The sequence below is a fragment of the Numenius arquata genome, chromosome 5 (genome assembly GCF_964106895.1).
Source record: "Numenius arquata chromosome 5, bNumArq3.hap1.1, whole genome shotgun sequence".
Lineage (NCBI taxonomy): Eukaryota > Metazoa > Chordata > Aves > Charadriiformes > Scolopacidae > Numenius > Numenius arquata.
Genome location: NC_133580.1, coordinates 48,365,392 through 48,384,164, shown reverse-complemented (window position 1 = coordinate 48,384,164; position 18,773 = coordinate 48,365,392). Strand labels below are relative to the sequence as shown.

General features: G+C 42.8%; 1 protein-coding gene across 1 annotated transcript in view; it reads right to left on the bottom strand.

Annotated features, from left to right (window-relative positions):
- The window catches only part of SMOX (spermine oxidase), a 56,200-nt gene that overhangs the window by 11,221 nt on the left and 26,206 nt on the right, over window positions 1-18,773 (bottom strand). Inside the window, exons 2-4 of the mRNA XM_074147903.1 lie at window positions 14,753-14,987; window positions 10,082-10,308; window positions 705-878 (exon numbers count right to left, since the gene is read on the bottom strand). Of these exons, the coding sequence (XP_074004004.1) occupies window positions 705-878; window positions 10,082-10,308; window positions 14,753-14,960 (609 nt within the window). The 5' untranslated portion in view covers window positions 14,961-14,987. The remainder of the gene's footprint in view (window positions 1-704; window positions 879-10,081; window positions 10,309-14,752; window positions 14,988-18,773) is intronic.

The window sequence follows — 18,773 nt, the reverse complement described above, 5'->3', positions numbered from 1 at the left end:
ATAATTGAAATAGGAATGACTGTTACACTTTACTTGTGGAATGCTTGATGCAGCATTAAGTCCTCATCCCACAGAGATCTCATTTAGGCCAAGGCATCAAGGAGATAAAAAGAACTAGGGAAGCCATGAGGAAAGATGATTAGGACATGGGTTTATACAATCTACCTTTGATTTTATTACTTTACCTTCAAAATGCTTTCTAGGGATTTCTTCAGCAAATTACTAGTATCAAAGTTATGTTTCTTCTGAGATATGGACAGAGATACAGTCTCTGAGATACTGACAGAGGCAGAAGGGGGCAAAAGACACTCAGGCAGGATCATGTGGTCCCAGGTGTTAGGCACAAGACAAGACTTTACTAAAAGAACCTGACAATAGAGCAGCTTCAGATGGTAAGAAAACATTAAATCACAGCAGAAAATTTAACAGGGCCTAGGAAAGCCCCTTCTAATTAGAAAGTTGGAAGTTTAAGGTAAGAAGAAAACAGAAAAAACAAAAAAACAGTAAAGGCATTATCTTTTGCAGCCCACTGTCTTTGGACATGGCTCATGAGGACAAGTTGTCAATATGAACACAAACTTCCCCAGCTACAAGGGACCACAGAAAGCAATTCCCCAGCAATAGGCAAGGCTTAGCCAGGTGTCTGAGGTTCAAGATTTGTCTGCTCTTAGCTAAAACAAAATAACAACAATGTGTGCACATACCTTAAGGTACTGCTGGATCATGGCTAGTTTCAGCCTCTTGATGGCCTCTGTGTCATCCGGATCGGCCTTGACACGTTTGCGCACTACGTCCCGTGTAAAGACGCCCACACTATTCTGGCTCTCAGCATTGACTGGTTTACCTCGTTGGAAGAACTCCTGAGTCAGGTTATAGACCTGCCAGAGACATGACAGAAAGATGGACAATGTGATTCACAGCAGAATCCAAGCCCCAAGCAGGACGCTTTTTCCTCCATCCAAGTCCAGCACGTTCAGATCACCTTCTCTTGCAAGCTTTAGAAATCAACTTTGGCAGTTTATTGTGCACTCAGTTCCAAGCCCTGTCAAATTGCACCCACAGCTATGCTGGTTAGAAGGCAGGAAGCAACAACACCTTCCAGGCAGGTAGCCACCTTACTTACCTGCAACAGTTTAGTTACTATTAAGTTGTTAGATTACTATTAAGTTAATAGTAAGTTACTTTTTTAATTTGAACATGTCTGTTCTATCACTTGCAGAAGACCAAGTGAGAGTCCTGCCATTCTCAGTCGCTAAAGCCTGATGTTCACCCAGTTGTTTAGATACTGCAGCTGGATCAGTAAGCCAGGCAAATGCAGACTGCAGAGCACTGCTAAGAGAGCAAGCCTGGGTTTGCTACATGTAATTCCTCACTCTGCTGAGCAGTGTCACAGTCTGACCTGGCCTCAGCCCCCATCCAAAGTCTACAGGGAGCAAACTCAAGCAGCAGGACCCATGTGCACCCTCACATCTGACAATAAGGCACCAGCTTTTCTCCCACCCCAGTGTCTCAGGTACAATCCCAGGCGCGGTCTCTGTATCTAAAACCTTTCTAAGGTTGCAGGGCTCAGACCTTTAACTGCTCTGACCTAGAACCAGTCCTTCCAGTCTCTCCATTAGTGTAATTATTTATCAATAATGCCCAGGAATCCAGCGGGATGGGGAGATTCAGTTTCATATTTAGTTTTCTGTTGTCACCTGAAAAATAGGAAGCAATCAACACAGGCTTACCAAAGGAATTTTGTACGCACACACATTTTACTTGTTGAGCACAAGACAAGTACAGACACATGGTAAACAAAGACATCATCAGTAGCCTTCCACCAGGAGCCAGCCTGAGTAGGAGCCACAAGAAAAAAAACCCTCTTAAGAAATCATTCTTTGAAGGAGATCTTCCTAACATTTTTTAAACCCCAGTTTTCTACCATACAGAATACTTAAAAACAAGAAAACAACTATCCACTTTGGCCATTTGCTTGTGGCTATCTGGAATAATCAGTGCTTCTGTCTGGGAGCGCAAAGAGCCTGCAGTTGAATCACGGCCCTTCATTTCCATGGAAAAACTCCAAGGAATCTTTTAACAGGAAAAGCTTTAACAGGAAAGCTTTTAAAAGATGCCTCCCAGATGTGCAACTCATCTCATTAATGACTTGCTTGTCCAGAATGAGTCACCTTCTCATTTATATCATGCCACAGGGGTGCCCAGGACTCTTACAAATAGAGAGGCAAGATCCCTGCTTGGTCAGTTTTTCCTGTCAAAGATGGTTTGATGACAACTTATGATGCTTCTTTGGACACAGATTATTCGGACATGCTGAGGAGTTCAACTCAAAAGTAAATGCCTGCTAGGAAGCTGGCAGAACTGTTACAACCACTCCTTCAAAGGCTTCTACAGCTTCTCATTCGCTGCCGATATGGTTAATTCATCATGTTTTAGTTTCTTCCCATCCCAATGATCCCTAGAAGCTTAGATTTCTCCTGGGGTTTAGGAGTAAAGTGAATTTAAGAAGGAAAAATAGAGGGATGATGAGGAAGGGAAGGTAGTGATAGAATATGCACGGTAGTGGTAGGAGCAAGAGAAAGCAGGTCTGTGAAGGAGACAGGAAGGAGAGTAGATGAGGGCAACTAAGGGATGACAAGGAAGCTGAAGAAAAAAAAAAATAAGTGAAAGAATGAAAAATGGGGAAAATAAACTACAAAAACAGAGAAGTAATCACAAGAAAAATGAGTGAAACTGCTGAATACAGAAGAGAACTGTAGACACTGATTGGGACACAGCCTCTCCAAGGAAATTTCCAGACAAGAAAGGTGGAGACCAATGACCTATATGAAACGAAAGCTCCCAGCGAACAAAAACAAATAGTGTCTTATCTGTTCCCCAATACTAAAAGCTCTTTGGCAACATCCCACAGTTCTCAGGTCCGCTGATTTCTGAGGCCCAAACCACTTCCTGCAAGTACAAGCTGCATAGACCTTGCGTCAGCATAATGCAGCTCAGCTTTCATAAGCCGATTCCACACCATAAGCAGATAACGCATTCACAAGACAAGTAAAGCTGTGTTAAAACCCAGCTACCATTTGGCCAAAAGGATAAGCAAACCATGGGTACGTTTTTATTAACCATTATATTCTTCATTGCCCAACAGAGAAAAGAGCAGAAATGCACAGTGCTCTGTACTGTAAACATGAAGTTCTTCCTATATATGTCACCCCATCAATCAGACAGCAGGTAAGTATAATCATCATCATCATCAGGATTTATTATTTTTTCTCAGAATCCCTGTTATTTCCTTGCTTTTCTCTTCTTGGCGGTGCTGAACTATCCGATAAAGAACAGAAGGCAAAGCTGTTGTAGGAAAGAAGCAAGAGGAGAAACAACAGCAAGTCCCACATTAATAGATACATTGTCTTAATAAAACAATCAAGACGTTGCTCAAAATGTATTCTTTAATGTTCACATGCAGCAAATATATTCTGTATAAGAAACTATGGAAAAGGTTCACTAGAAGTCTTGTTTAAGGTACATTTCTAACAAAGTAGGAGCAGAATTATACTGTCTGGAGTTGGAGTTAATTCAGCTTTGCTTCCTTAAGTGGGAAGCTGCTCATAACAACAGAAAGCATCATCATGCCTAAGGGACCACCTTAGTGGTGAAGTCACTGGGAACAGGCATTTGTGAGATTTAAAAAAACATTCCCCTTCAATCATTTCATCATGATGTGATGACAGAAGGGTTCCTGAGAGTTCATGTGGGCTTTATTTCAAAGAGCCTGGTGAGATGCAGCATCAAGAGCCACCTGAAGGATCCTGCTGATTTTCTAATTAGTCCTACAAAATATCCACGCATCCAAACTGAAAGCACTGTGCCCATGAGCAAGGAGACCTACACCATATACAGTCCAGACTGATCTCCCTTTTCTATTATCACAGACCTGATACATCAAGTGCACCCTCAGCAAGTTTGCAGATGACACCAAGCTGAGTGGTGCAGTTGACACGCCTGAGGGACAGGATGCCATCCACAGGGGCCTGGACAAGCTCAAGAAGTGGGCCCATGTGAACCTCATGAGGTTCAACAAGGCCAAGTACAAGGTCCTTCACCTGGGTTGGATAAACCCACAGCATCAATACAGGGTGGGATATGAAGGGATTGAGAGCAGCCCTGCCGAGAAGGACTTGGGGGTGCTGGTAGATGAAAAACTGGACATGAGCTGACAATGTGCACTCACAGCCCAAAAGCCCAAGTGTATCCTGGGCTACATCCAAAGAAGCATGGCCAGAAGATCAAGGGATGCGATTCTTCCCCTCTACTCCATGCTGGTGACACCCCACCTGGAGTGCTGCATCCAGCTCTGGGACCCTCAACACAGGAAAGACATGGACCTGTTGGAGCGAATCCAGAGGAGGGCCACAAAAATGATCAGAGGGCTGGAGCACCTCTCCTATGAGGACAGGCTAAGAGAGTTCTGGGTTTTCAGCCTGGAAAAGAGAAGGCTCCAAGGAGAACCTATTGCAACCATTCAATAATAAAGGGGGCTTACAGGAAAAGCGGGGACAGACATTTTAGCAGGGCCTGTTGCAATAGGACAAGGGGTAATGGTTTTAAAAAGAGGGTTGATTTAGACTAGATGGAAGAAATTCTTTACTGTGAGGGTGGTGAAACACTGGAACAGGTTGCCCAGAGAGGTGGTAGATGCCCCAGTCCCTGGAAATATTCAAGGTCAGGTTGGACAGGGCTCTGAGCAACCTGGTCTAGTGGAAGATGTCCCTACTCATTGCAGGGGGGTTGGACTAGACGACCTTTAAAGGTCCCTTCCAACCCAAACTATTCTATGCTTTTATAATTCTAAAGCTCCTCTGAGTTTGAGCAGAACCACTGGCTCTAGAAACCTGTCTGAAAGAACCATCAGCAGAAGCAAAAGACGCAGAACATCTCAAGTGACCCTTCTAAGCAGATTTCCATCCCTAATTCTGAGAAGTTTACATACAATCCTGCAGGGAAATAGGTCTGAAGGTCAGAAATTTAAAGGAGTTAATAGCCATTAGCCATAATTCTAAAAAGGCTTCACCTCAGCTTACATATTGTGTCTTCCTTCTGACCAGCTTTGGGGCATCTCACAATTGGTGTGTCCACAGGGAACATGGTTTCCACCAGAGATGCGCTCTGTTACCTACAGGCTTCCACCTACACGTGTTTACTACATACGTGCTCCTCCACCACAGGAAGAGGCAGTCTCTTAGGAAGAACAAATCTAAATAAAGAAGTTTCTCAGCACAGAAGGAGGTCAGGAAAGCACATCCCAATCCATGCTCCTTCCTGTCAGTGCTGGTGACAATCTGTAGCATTGTCTTTTTCTTACTTGGCTTAAAAACTGCAGTGACTTAATCCCCGGTCAGTAAAAAAACCTCGATGGAGATAGGTCCATGCTGTTACCAAGCCAGACATCTGTCAGTGCAATAGAGGGGCAGGGAGGGAACGGTGACTCTCGGTGGCCCTTTGGTCCTGCTTTCTACGATAACACAAGGCAAGGCACTGGAGCTTAATTGGGGATGGCACCAAGCCCAGCACAGGGTGGGGGTGAGAAGGGTGGAAAACTTTGTCATTCTTTGGCTGCATCCTTCCCCCAGAAGCTGTGCAGCACACAGGAGAAAGCTGACAGATAACAAGGCCATTAATTAGCTGATTGTTAAAGGGAGGGTTCCTGTGAAGCAGGTCTTTAGGGACCACATCCTTACTGAAAAGCCTAAGTAAAAATATGCATTTTTTCTAAATCAGGCTGGCCAATGGACTGTGAAATTCTTGGGCAGGCAAAGCAGTGTGATTTTTCACCTGCATTTAACTTGTCAAGTTCACGTTCTCCCTCCCTTCACAAATACCTGGGAGTTGGCCTTAAAAACCTTTTTGTAGAGGGAAATGCGGATTAACCAGGGATGGAAGAGCAACTCTGAGATGGGTTGTCCCTATTCACATTTTCTCAGCAGTTATACACAGACAGAGACACTGAAGCTGCAGACTTTGCCCTCAAAGGTCACACTCCTGACCCTTTTCTTGGAGGGTCATGCAGATGCAGTATAGGCAGGCAGAAGACAAAATCCACCCCCCAGCCCCAACTCCCTCACTTATCCTAGCAGGAGTGGAGAGGAAGGCAGGAAGATGATGAATACGTGGCACGGACATCACATCCTGTGGAACCTTCCAGTACTGGTGCCCCTTTACTTTGAGAGACTGATCAAATGGACTGATGATGACCCTAAGGAGAAGGACAGTCTTAAAAACATCAGTGGCTGGAGGGCTGTCCTGCCAATAGCAGGCTCAATGCTCCTTTCTCACAGTGCACCGCTTGGCAACGCGTGGTTGGAAATCCAGGCAGTGGCTCTGCAGGACTGGAGACCTTCATCACAGGCACTGCTCAGTTTTCTAGTGGTCTCATGGAGGATGACTCGGGTCACCTCGATCACAAGCTTGTGATCAGTCTTGACTGACTTCAGTGCAGTGAAACGGCCTCTCAGTTAAGATAGTCTCTCACAGGTAACTTTCTGCTACAGAAACAAAGAGCTGAGCAGTCTTACTGTTTGGCTTCCTCGTAACTAAATAAAGGCTTCTGTGAGGCATCCCTACAGCTATTAAAAATTCAGGCTACCGCAAACAAAAAGAAGCAAAACTTTATTGAAGTAGAAGCAGCCAGCCAAAAAAAGATTGGATAAATGCCTGGAAAAAGCGTAAAGACTTTCCAAATGAACTAGCGAAGCAAAGCTCTGGAGGTACTGGGGTGCCTTGCCTTTCACACCAGGAAAATTCAGCACAGAGGGAAGAAAGCTCGCCTTGCCAGGCTCCAGCTTCAATGACTCCATGTACCCAAGTGAAACACTAAAGGCAGCCCCTCCACACTGCGCATTCCCTAGAATTTGGCGTCCAAATGACAAGATAACTGGGGCTGGAGAGATACAGATGGAGAAGCAGAGCTGAAGGCATATGCTCGAGCCCAAGCACATGGCAGCAGCTGCAGGGAAAGAAGGGCAGTGTGTGAGCCCATGGGAAGCGAGCCAGCTGTGCAGGGTAGGGCAGGCGTTTGAAACTGTGACAAATTTAGCCCCGTTCATTCAGGACTACATTTTCCACTGTTAATGCCAGTGCTCTGTCCCTGATTAGGCTTTTTATCCATCATGTGGTTTCTGGTTGTTTTGTTTTTTTTTTTTCCTTTTCGAGTCAGGACAGCACGTGTCACAGCCTTTGCTACCTCAGCCTCTTCTAAAGGGGGAGATGCAGCATGGTGGTGGGATTGCTAACAGCAGGCTGCCCCAAGACTCTGAGAAGGGTCTGGGAACTCCTACAAGGCAAGGGAGGAGCCTGATCTCAGGATCAGGTGATCTGTAAAATGGTTAAAAAACCTGGACAATTTCAAAGGTTTTAACAAAACCTCTCAAAAAACCTGCCTCCTCAAAACAAAAAAACAGAGATGCAGAACTGAAGATCAAATTCCTACTGTTGCTCCCCAGCACCCATTTCATCACCAGTTAAAGCAAGAGAGGATTGGCAACCCAGGAGGAAAAACAATTATGGTAAGGGAGGAAAGAAAAATGAAAAATAGTAAAAAAAAAAAAAACCAACCAGAAATGCACCAGGCTGACTCAGCATGTGTAAACAGAAACATTCTCTGCACCTTATGCCAGAGGAAAAGGTCCCCAACTCCACATGCCACACACTCCTGAATGCAAACACACCGGAGCAGTTATACTTCATAAAACTCTTTTTAACTGGAGATTTTCAGGAGATAGTGTAGCTCACCTTAATTCCCACTTTTCCTAAGCAGCACAGGGAAGAACAGTCAGCTGTCTTAAATCACTAAAGAGTATCCAATCTGACACCCCAAAGAGGCTGGAACAAAAGCTCAACAAAACCGTGAGCTGCCCCCCCAAAAATTCCAGCACACTTTGAAGGAAAACAGAGAAAGCACCTCCCCAGCAACAGCAATTAAGACGTTGGCTGATGTCCTCTTCTTGGCTTAAGCTGTCTCTTACATATTTTTTTATTGCAAAGAGTAGCTGTAGACATTTTTACAATCCATAAATGTGAAAGCCTTTTCTGTCTCCTAGAGATAAAGATATCCTGTGGCAACGATAAGCTAATTACGTATTGCGTAAAGATTAACTTTTCATGTGTTGTTCTCTCATGTCACTGGCTGCCCCCCTTCTCTTGCTTTAAAAGGAAGGGTAGATTTACCAAATTAATAATTTCTAGAACACTGGCACCTTGTTATAGCCTTTATCTTATCGGCTGTATCCAGAGCTAAGCACCTCTCTCTCTTCTCGTTTCAGAGTCTGCCTGCTCCTGACACTCTCCCTTTGCTGGAGATTTTCCTATCATCTTTGAGACAGGATGATCGCTGAGCACTGCATGCAGTTTGGCAATGTTCCATTTACATAAATGATGCTGCTCACTGCAGTATTTTCACTTACTCCCTCTCTCTTTTCTAGTCTTAGTTGCTGTTAATTTGCTCCACACGGATCTCACCTGTCTTTTTTCCTGGCTGGCTCTGGTTCCATTTTCAGTCAAGTAATATGAAAAAGTTGTTCAGATGAATTATCTCCACCTGCATTTGCGCAAGAATTCCCTCCCTTCCACAGGTTGCTAAATTCCTTCCATAATGAGGTTTCCATAATTTCTTTGGAATTTCTACTACTCCTCTCTAAAACTGAAATGATTTTATGCCGTCTCATCACAGATTCCAGTTCAGAACCCCAGGACGGTGTCAAAAGTCTTTTCAAGTAAATAGAAAAAAACCTCCCCATTTCTGCTCCCCATTCAATTCTTGATAATTCTTTACATGGTACAGTAACTTTTCTCTTGGTGGCTTTCTTAATGCTTATGAACATATTTTTAAAAATAAAGTATGCAAGAGTAACCTGAATCTACTGTGTGCTTAGCCAAGCGTCAAATACTGGTGAAGCTCACTGTCAGGTGAAAATCTGAAGGTTTTAGGCATGGCTACAGCCTGGTAAAAATTATAAATTTTTGCTCCATTTTATATAACCCACTAAGAGATCACATTACCTGGAGGACCTGCACTGACCCCCCCAAAATGCACTTCATAAGTGACATTAAAAATAATGTGGGAAATAATTAGAATTAACTTTGGCAATTCTCCTTCTTTCCCGTCACTCTACCTAAGGCCAAGTCTTCCCACTGGAAACAAACAGAACTAATACCAATCTTTCGTATGTGTTCAACACACAGATTCACAGATTAATAACACCATTTTCCCTCTGAAAGAAACACTAGGATGACAGCAGCAGTGCCAAGTAAATTTGGCCCTTTTTGTCCGAGTCTAACACTGGCTTATTGCTTTTTTAGCAGACGTTAATCTTTCCACTAAACGTGCATTTTCATTTCCATCTTGCAGGCTTCTATTTAGTATTTTTAGGTTCTGTAGTTGTTTGGGGCTTTTTTTTTTTTTTTTTTTTTCCCCCTTTTTGGCTCTTCTGGCACATACTGAGGCCCTCATCTACACTGAGCTGAAGAGGATGGCACTGAACATTGATAAAAAGAAATTAAAATAACCTGAAACTGAAGTTCACACTGGTCTGAATCTACCAGAAGAGATGTTCCTTTCCTTCTGATACAAGAAAACTTCCAATTCCTATGATACTGCGCTGACTTTGGCATACTACACAGCACACTACAGTATTTATAACATCAATAAAATGTCACAGGGCTACAATATTTAGCTGGTTGTTGCTAAGGTTTTGCATTCTACTTTGTTTAGTAATTTGATCCCTCCTCTACTCTTTTAATTAAGTAACAACTTTCTAGAGCAAATGATTAGATCTCCCCAGCAATAACTGCTGGAAGTGATTAAATTGATGACAAATGTGGAAAGATTGTTCTTACTAGTAACAGTGAGTTAATCCCACATCAGGGACAAATGGGGTACAGTTAAGCAGACAACAGGAAAAAGTGTTGGCTTTTTGCAAAGAAGTTACTGGTTTTCTACCTTTGTCCAGTACCCGGAATATTGTAACTGTTAAGGGGATCTCACTGTTTCAGGCAAATCTACAACCTGACAAAGGAGCTGAATACCAACCTCGTTGTATAAATCACTGAATTCTTCAACCACATCTTTCGGGATCCTTTGCCCGTTGTTGGTAAGATGATAAGCCACCCCATTCTTGGAGTAAAGACTGATCCGTCCAACACTTCTCTCACCATCAGTAGTCTCTTCAAGTAAACCATTGTCTTCTGCTAGATGATAGACTGGGTTTCCATGTGAACCATGAATCCACGTAGCTCCCAGTTCAAAAGTGGCGTGCCCTGCAGGAGAGTAAACCAAGCAAACTAGTTATTGAAACCCATTTTCCTGAAAGCTTGTCTACTCAACCGTAAGTAAAATGCACATGTGCAAAAGCAGAACAATTGCTCAAGGACAACACATGTTTGAACGTCACTTAAGAAGCTTTCTCTGTTAGACAAGGGCAATGCCAGTGTTCTTCAAACCAGTCCTTCGGGATACAAGCTTTAGATAGTGCTAGAAGGATGGGATGTTTCCGTCAAAGATACATCACAGTGACACACCTCTGATACTTAAGGCAAATTTCAGAATCTTCCAGGTTTCCAGTACTTATCACAGTTGTTGCTAGCTGCTCTGTCCTTGCTACTTGGCCTTTCTAAATCATCTTCTCTAAACCTGCACTTCAGAACATGACCAGAAAGCAGAGAATGTACTGCTCATGCTGCAGCAGAAGCCATGTACTAATGAAGGGGGTGCGGAAAAGAAAAGAGCTGTAAGAAGCCACTATTGCAAAATGGACATATAAGGATACTTACATAAATATTATAGTTGTAGGGAAAGAATAGAGTACCTAAAGACTTCAAATATCCACTGTAGTCGAGAGGAGGGGGTGGATACCCAGACACAGGAAAAAAGGCATCTGCAGCAGGGAGATGTAGGAAAATTTGGATTGCCCTGGGATAGCAACATTGGCCTGCACACTTAACCTTGTCCCATGATTAAAAATGCATGTTATTTACAAATATACCTCAGATTAACTGCAATACAAAAATGCATTTCCATTCCCTAAATGAGTAAATGGGTTATATTTTACTATTTAGGCCTTTGAAAATTTAAATCAGGTTTTTTTAAAAAGTTGCACTGTCAGATTAAACACAAAGAGTTTGGTCAGCCCCACTCTCTCCCTTCCTTATAACTAACAGGGCATGCACCAGGGCTGTGACCCCCTCCTATGCCAGCGCTGCCACAACTGGGCTGATACCACAGGGAGATGTTCAGCAGCTGAAAGAAGGTGCTAAAAATAGACTTGGGTCATGTCCTCTACCCACATTTTTACAGATTCTCAGAAGTCCAAAGCTAACCATTTTAAAGCCTGACAAAAGCTGTGTTCTCCCAGCATCCCAGCCAACACCACACTGTGCAGCTCGCTCTGCAGAGTTGTGTGAATGCCTGATTAAGTGGGATGCTTAATAGGATCCTGCTTGATGAAGACAGGATTGTGCAGTTACCAGTCATCATATACTGTTTAACATGTAAATATATGCTCAGACAGAAAGACACTGCAGCACTATGCTCTAATGCAGTCAAGCTTAACAGGTGAAAGCTCCAAGAAATGCTGCTCTCCGGCTGAGACATTGCCTCCGAGGCAAGCTCCACATATCTTGTTTTTCAAGCAGACAACCACCTCATCGCTAAGGAGCATGTTGATTGCCCTTCAAAATATGCATTACAGGACTTGAGAGCACAAGATTTCTACGTGTACCTAAAACAAAGCATATGCTTCAGAGCGTGCAGCATCGAGTCACAAATGTGTGAATATTTAAGGTGCCACAAACTGCAACACACTCCCAGAGCACCCAGCCTAGCGGAAATGACTGCTGTACATTGGCAGCCAAAGGTACAAAGCTCATAAATATTGCATGTGGCAGTCACCTTGTTAATGCAATCCTCCTGCGAGTCATCACATGCCAGATCAGCAGCAGGAATATTCCCTGCTGCTTTATGTCAGGAGCTTGCTCTCTGCTGCACTAACAATTCTCCTGTATATAGCTCTTATTTATAGGGCACCTCATCTTTGAAATAAAAAAATATGCCAGTAGGTCCCACTGTACTGGTGCTCAGTAACAATTAGGATGTGTTCTGAACTCTCCTGTTTTCAGTAGCTGTGTGGAATATAACCAAATACCAACAATTAAAAAAATAGTAATTCTTGCCTATAATACTTAAACTCACTGTCATCACTCCCAAGCATATAAGCCAGTTGTTACCTAGAGTTAAGTTATATAGAATCATACATTAAAGTGTAAAATTAAATAACGTCTTTTTTTAAACAGAGATAGCTAGTTTACTTTCAGGACCTTAAAAGATTTTCGTTTCAGCAGTATTCTATTTTGAACGAATCATCCAATACATCAAAAATAGAAAAAGATATGCTTCCTATTCTGTGAATATAATTATTGAGACACAAGCAGCAGTCAAAACAGGCCTACACACAACAGTATACCATACCAGCAATTTTCCAAAGGAATGCACAGATTGTGTATCAAGCCTTCTGAATACACACGGGAACTTTCACATTTCCCTTTGCAGCCCTGACTATTTCTCGGGCATCCTGTCGTGATGTATCTGTAGTGGATACAGATGTTGGAGATCATGTACAAAGAAACACACTTACAATCCACAAACACACAAACTCTCTGCCTCATCTGTGCTAGAGATGATAAACCAAACCTCTGAAAATCCAAATTATTCCCTTGCGCTGAGTAGCGACACACTCCATGCAGCTGAAGGAAAATACTGTCCCCTGTAAGACATAGCAGGATCTCTAGTCAAAGATGCCCTGCAGACAGGGGAACAGCCAGAGAAGTTTAACTTTTAACAAGCAGATTTAACATTTAGACAAGCAGATCAAAGTGGTCATATGTTAGAGAGCCAGAAGAACCACTTCCACAATTATTTTGTAAGCTTTAGCCAGTCCTGAGCAATGAGCAGGTCTTGAATGCCCCAGGTGCAATCTTGCTGCTTCAGGCAGTACAGCCCAGGATCATGTTGCCCTTTTGCCCTTGTACCAAGAATATGAAGATTCTGAGTATGTGCCGCTTCTGAAGATTTCACCACCCAACAGAGCTCCAAAATTGTTTGGAGCTAAGGGCATGTGAATCTGCAAAACACAAGGGACCAGAACATGGATCCACCTTGGGAAAAACCTGGAGTCCTGGGTCCACTGTGTTACACCCACACAGTGTAACACTGATAGTTTGCAGAAGATAAGAAAAGATAGAGAGCATGTAGTTTTAAGAAAAGTATTAAAAGATCAAGACTTTGGATTCCAGTCCTCTGCTCTGCAAATAACAGCTACATCTACAAACTGCAAGATCTCCACTGGACTGAAAAGCCTGCTCTTGTCTCATGTTAATTAAGAAGAATTAACAAACAGGAGGTAGATTCCCAGCAAAGGCAAAGATATGAGTAACCAGTGAAGGTGTCCAAAGGTGACAGAATTGGTCTCAATACTACTACAACAAAACTATTTCCCAGGTGCGCTGACAAAATTATATACTGCTCCCTGAAGATTTCAGGTCTTTAGCACTTCCCTCCTTTCACAGACATGATCCAGGATATTTTTAATACAGTGTATTGTGAGTAAACAACACACTTCCCATTCTAACCTCTATGCCAAGTCTCAGCAGAATGTAAAGTGCCCTATTCAAACCCTGGAGATTAGATTTGTCCGACTGCCTTTTCATTCATTTCCCTTCTGAAAGTTCATAGGACACTGCTGCTTATTTACTATGGCAAGTTTATCGAGTAAAATGTAGTGAGTGATGTAAGCACCTGATAAATAAAAAGAAACGAGGGCAGCAAGAGGTCAGAGTTAATAAATAGAAAGAGGGATCAGAAACAGAACTAGTTAGTTGAAATCAGGGAGGCAATTCATTAAAAATGAAGAGCTTTTTATCTCCTGCAGAGAAGAGACAGGCAATGCCCTTCTAGATACCGGGGAAAGTGTTGTTGACTACTGTGCTGCAGAGAGCAACATTTGTTCCAGTAGTTTTGTATTTAGAGATTTTACAAGCCCTTCCAATTGACACAGGAGTTTTTTGGGGGGTTTTTTTGTGGTTTTTTTAACACCAAGAAAGGAAGCCACAGAGGTAGGAAAGTTGCAAATCAGGATGAAAGGACACATTGAAGAGGTTTTTCCAGTAGCCTGATTCACAGAGGGTAGTGCCCTACACAGTAAATTAGTTATAACGAAATGAATGGGGCTATTTGTGAAAACAGAATAGCTTAGAGCTTGCCCCTTCGCAAGTCATGTAAGTCACTAAGAAACAGCCCTTCACTAGCCAGGAGATTTACTGACTGCCCCTAGTCTAGAGTCAAGCCTGAAAACTTTGGTGGAAACTGTCCTGATAGTTTTTTACCCACAGATTGCTTCTCACAGACCTGTTACACAGAGTTCTTCCTGTACAAGTGAAAACAATCACGAGGTCTTTATTTTATAGAAACATGGTTTTGGAGCAGCTGTCCCTCAGAAGGAGATGCACAAAATAGCTCAGATTCACCCACCCACCCTGAAAGGAGCCCAAGGATCTAAGTTCCTGACAAAATCACTTCAAATAACTTTTTGCATGTGCACATTAACTGAAAAAGCACATTTACAAGGTCAAATTAACCTAATGACAGCACAAAGTCACGCTAGCAGAATAAAGCAAGCCCAATGCAATAGTCCCAAAATGCTGCTCTTACCAAGTTTCACACTTTGCACGCGGCCTCCAATTCGGTCAGTTGCCTCAAGGATAGTTACATCCGTGAAACCGCTTTCCAAGAGCGCTTTGGCTGCTGACAGGCCTGCAAGCCCAGCACCGATAACTACTATTCGAGGCTGCCGCTTTCTCCGTAGGCCACTACTAAGAGGATCATCCGTGCTGTCTGCAGATATTTCACAACTTTGCATGCCGTCCAAGCTCTCTTTCTAAGGAACCTATGGAAAAAGCAAACAAGTGTGTTCAGAGAACTCGGCTCAAACTTATCCTCTGCAGTTAAAAATCCTAAGGAAATCTATTAAAAAAAAAAAATCCAGCAGGGAAGAAAGATAACTGGTGAACTAGACCCAGCGTTCAAAATGGGATGCATAGGAAGGACAACTGAGGTCAAATTGGGATGAAACAACTTTTTAGCCTTGAGCACCAGTACTGGAAACTCCAGAAATCTCCACCCTCTTGTACCATGTAGACTATTTCCCAAGAAGTCAAAGGATTTTCAAACTCCCATCTCTTTATATAACCTCTAAAAGTGGCAATTTTGTGGTAAAGACTTAAAAAAAAAAAAAGAAAAGAAAAAAGAAAGAGAAAACCACATGCTCAGTGCCAACAAGCTCCACAACACAACGATGAAGCTTCACTTTGCCTCTGTGGCAACCACAAAGCATAAGCTTCAGACCATATAACTATGGGACTAGGTAAAAAGGATTTAGTTCAAAGCACAGAGATCAGATATCAAACCAATCATTGCAGAAATGGTACAGACAGAAAAACGTTTCAACTGATGAAAGCCAACAAGGGCCACTTGAAAAATTCACAGCCACATGATGCAGGCCCTGGAGCCAACACTGTCCTGCCACATGACTATCAGCCTCAGTCTTTGATGAAAAGAGGTTCAAACCCATACCAGTCTTGACTAGCCCAATTCTACCTCCACCTCTACCCAAGGCATCCAACTGCTCCTCCAAGCAGTATCCTATTTTTCTTTGCAAACCCCTAGAAGCCATCTTTATAAGTGCGTATACTCCTAGTTCTTGGGTCCCACCACCTTATTTAAATACACAGCCTGAGTCCATGGTTCAGGTTAAGTCTTAATCAGGGATCACCAATGTAGGATGTCTTTATAGATGAATATCAATGTCTAGTCATCTAGTTCTGGGTAGGTTCACACCTGCTTTCATGATCACGAAGAACAGGCTACAGAGACCCATACTCCACCAGGCCCAAGATGACATCAGTCCTGACTTGCAAAGGATAAAAACTCAGCCCAGGATTCATCAGCCCTTGAGTCAGTTGGTGCCCAATGATCTGGACAAAGCACACACATGATTCCTAGCCCCACCGTCCCAAGGCTTATTGAATGCAGCAAAATCCAAGGAACTCATATGCTGCCTCTGCCTGTTACCCAAGCTGCTGGATGCTCCTTCTGAGCTCTTCCCTAGTTCTGCCAACACTTGGCCAGTGTCAGAGACTCCTGTTTCTCTCTTGCATCACCAGGAGAAGAATCAAACCTTTTGTGCTTAAGAAGCTGCTGGACTATTGCAGTACACAATTATGTGTACTAATGAAATACAAAGCAATAGCGGTTTCATTTGGACAGGTTCTTAAAGCATTTATGTATGTTGACCAAGCATCTCCTGCTCTCTGTAACAGAGGAGACACCAGAGTGCAGTCAGTAGTGATTTAAGCAATAGAAAAAAGAGTAAAGTGGTCCTACTAGAGCTCTTGACAACAATTTTGAAAATGGTTAGTTTCAATGGGAAGAATTTCAGCTCAGTCCACCCTATCTGGGCTCACCTGCAAGACTGATTAGCAGAGTGCCTACAACAAACTCTGCTTTTGCCAATACAGCTTGTTCCAACTGCCACTGAACAATAGAACAGGGGACATGAGCATGGCTGCAGTCAAAGCTGGCTCAAAAACTTCTACCTGTGATTACGTCAATCATCTCACTGTTTTCATCTCCTGACCAACAGGTCTCAGCTAGCAGATATTTGTCATAGGGAGCCAGAGATCACTGTTGGGAGAGTCATTTCCAGGCTGAAGTCAAATATGTCAAGCATCCAATGCTTTCTAGTCCATGGCGAAAGAGTCACGAATCACGGCCATTTGACAAGCTCAAAAGCTGTGAGCAGCCAAAACCAGGCACTGGAGTTACTTCTGAACAAGCTGGATTCAAAACCAGTATGCAACAGTTTGAAGAAGCAGCAGTGAATGATTTCTTCCCTGGTTCCACATGAAACAGTAAAGATCTGGAGCAGGCAGGGACGAGGACGATGCAAAGCTCCTTCCCTACACCAGCTGGTGAGGTGGGTCAAGTTTCCAGCTGTAGACACTTTAGGACTTATCTCTACCCAGCTTTGATGCCAATTCATTTCTCCTGTAGACTCTCCTCACCTGGGAGAGGAGTGGGTTTTTTTTTTTTCCTTTTTATCTTAATCCACTCTGAAAGTGGATTTTCAGAATGGTTTAAGATAAGCAGGAACATGGCACTCCAGGTATGGAGGGCCTCCCTCAGAAGTTAGTCAGGATCTGCTTCATGATGTGTAGGTTAAATCCTCACCACTCAGAAGCTGATAGGAAAGATGAGACCGCTCCTCAACAGACTCACGCAAACACACACCACAAACAGAGATGAGGGACAACATTCTAGTTAAAAACCCATCTGAAAAAAAGGAAGCATCGCTTTTCTCTATTTACCAGTACACGACAACAGGAAGGAGCTGGGCTTCCTACAAAGAAATGTTTTTTCCACCATCTTCTCTTGAGGTTGAGAGAAGCCACTGCATTTCTTGGGCCCTGTCGGTCGCTGGTCCTTTACCCTCCCCTCCCAAGTATGCCAAGTTATTGGCTTTTAATCTGACAAGGTAAGACATGAGATTTCTCTGGTTTCTTTTACGATGGGCCGTGAACAGTGGGATCTCTGTATTCAGAGCTTCAGGGAAGTCCACCACTGCGATATAAAGGGCAAAGCATATAAAGTACAGTTACTAAAGGGTACATAAGAAATGCCACAGCAAGTTGTATTGAAGTGTCTGAGGTCGGTACAAAGAGGAATGACCCTCTTCTGGCAGTACCAGCTTCCAGCAGTGAGTGCAATAAGCATTGTAAGGCATCCACACCTCTGAGCGTAACAACAAGGGGGACTTCCCCTTGCATTTGCCAACTCCTTTTTGAATCCCTACATACTTGTGGCCTTCACAAAAATTTTGTGCTGAAGATCTCCACAGTCTATTAACCTTATGCAAACATTAATGTTCTTTTGGTGGTTTCAAAACCACTGCCCAATGAAAACTGCGGACATCCAAAATCATGTTATAAGAAACACTGAAGTCACTCCCTGTTCATATGCTCCTTGGTGCTAAGGACCTTCATATATGATTCTAGTCATCTCTTCTTCAGAAGAAATAAGTCATAATCTGGCTAGTCCTTCCTCATTTGTGAGCTACTATAAATCCACAGCTGAAATAACTCTTACTAGAAATGCCTTCAGAATTTATTGCAACCCATAGACATTCTATAACACTCTCCACTTCCCATCCACTCTCCAGATGATATTTCAATGCATGTATTTTAATTGCTACAGTAAACATACATCTTTCCTGCCATCTACATCCTACAGAAATTGAACTGGTTTAGCTCAGTTCTTTAAATACAGCATTCCTAATCCTGGCTTCAGCAAACTCATGTGAATTCTTCACATGAAAGCTTCAAGAAAGTGTTTTCCCTTCCTGTTTCAGCATTTTAATACTGGATTAGGTGACCTGTCTAGACAGATGAGAAAATAACAGGGTATTTTGTGTGTACAGAATCCTGATTTAGAAATCACCCTTAATTAGGCAACAACCTTTACCGTATGATCCAGAGGAAGACAATTAAAATTTAGCAAGAACTTGGGCTTTCCAACCAAGATACATGCTCCACTGAAACATACAGACAATGTGAATATATGAACCCTTACTACACTTTATTTCAGTATCAATTATAAACTCTGTTAGGCTCATAAG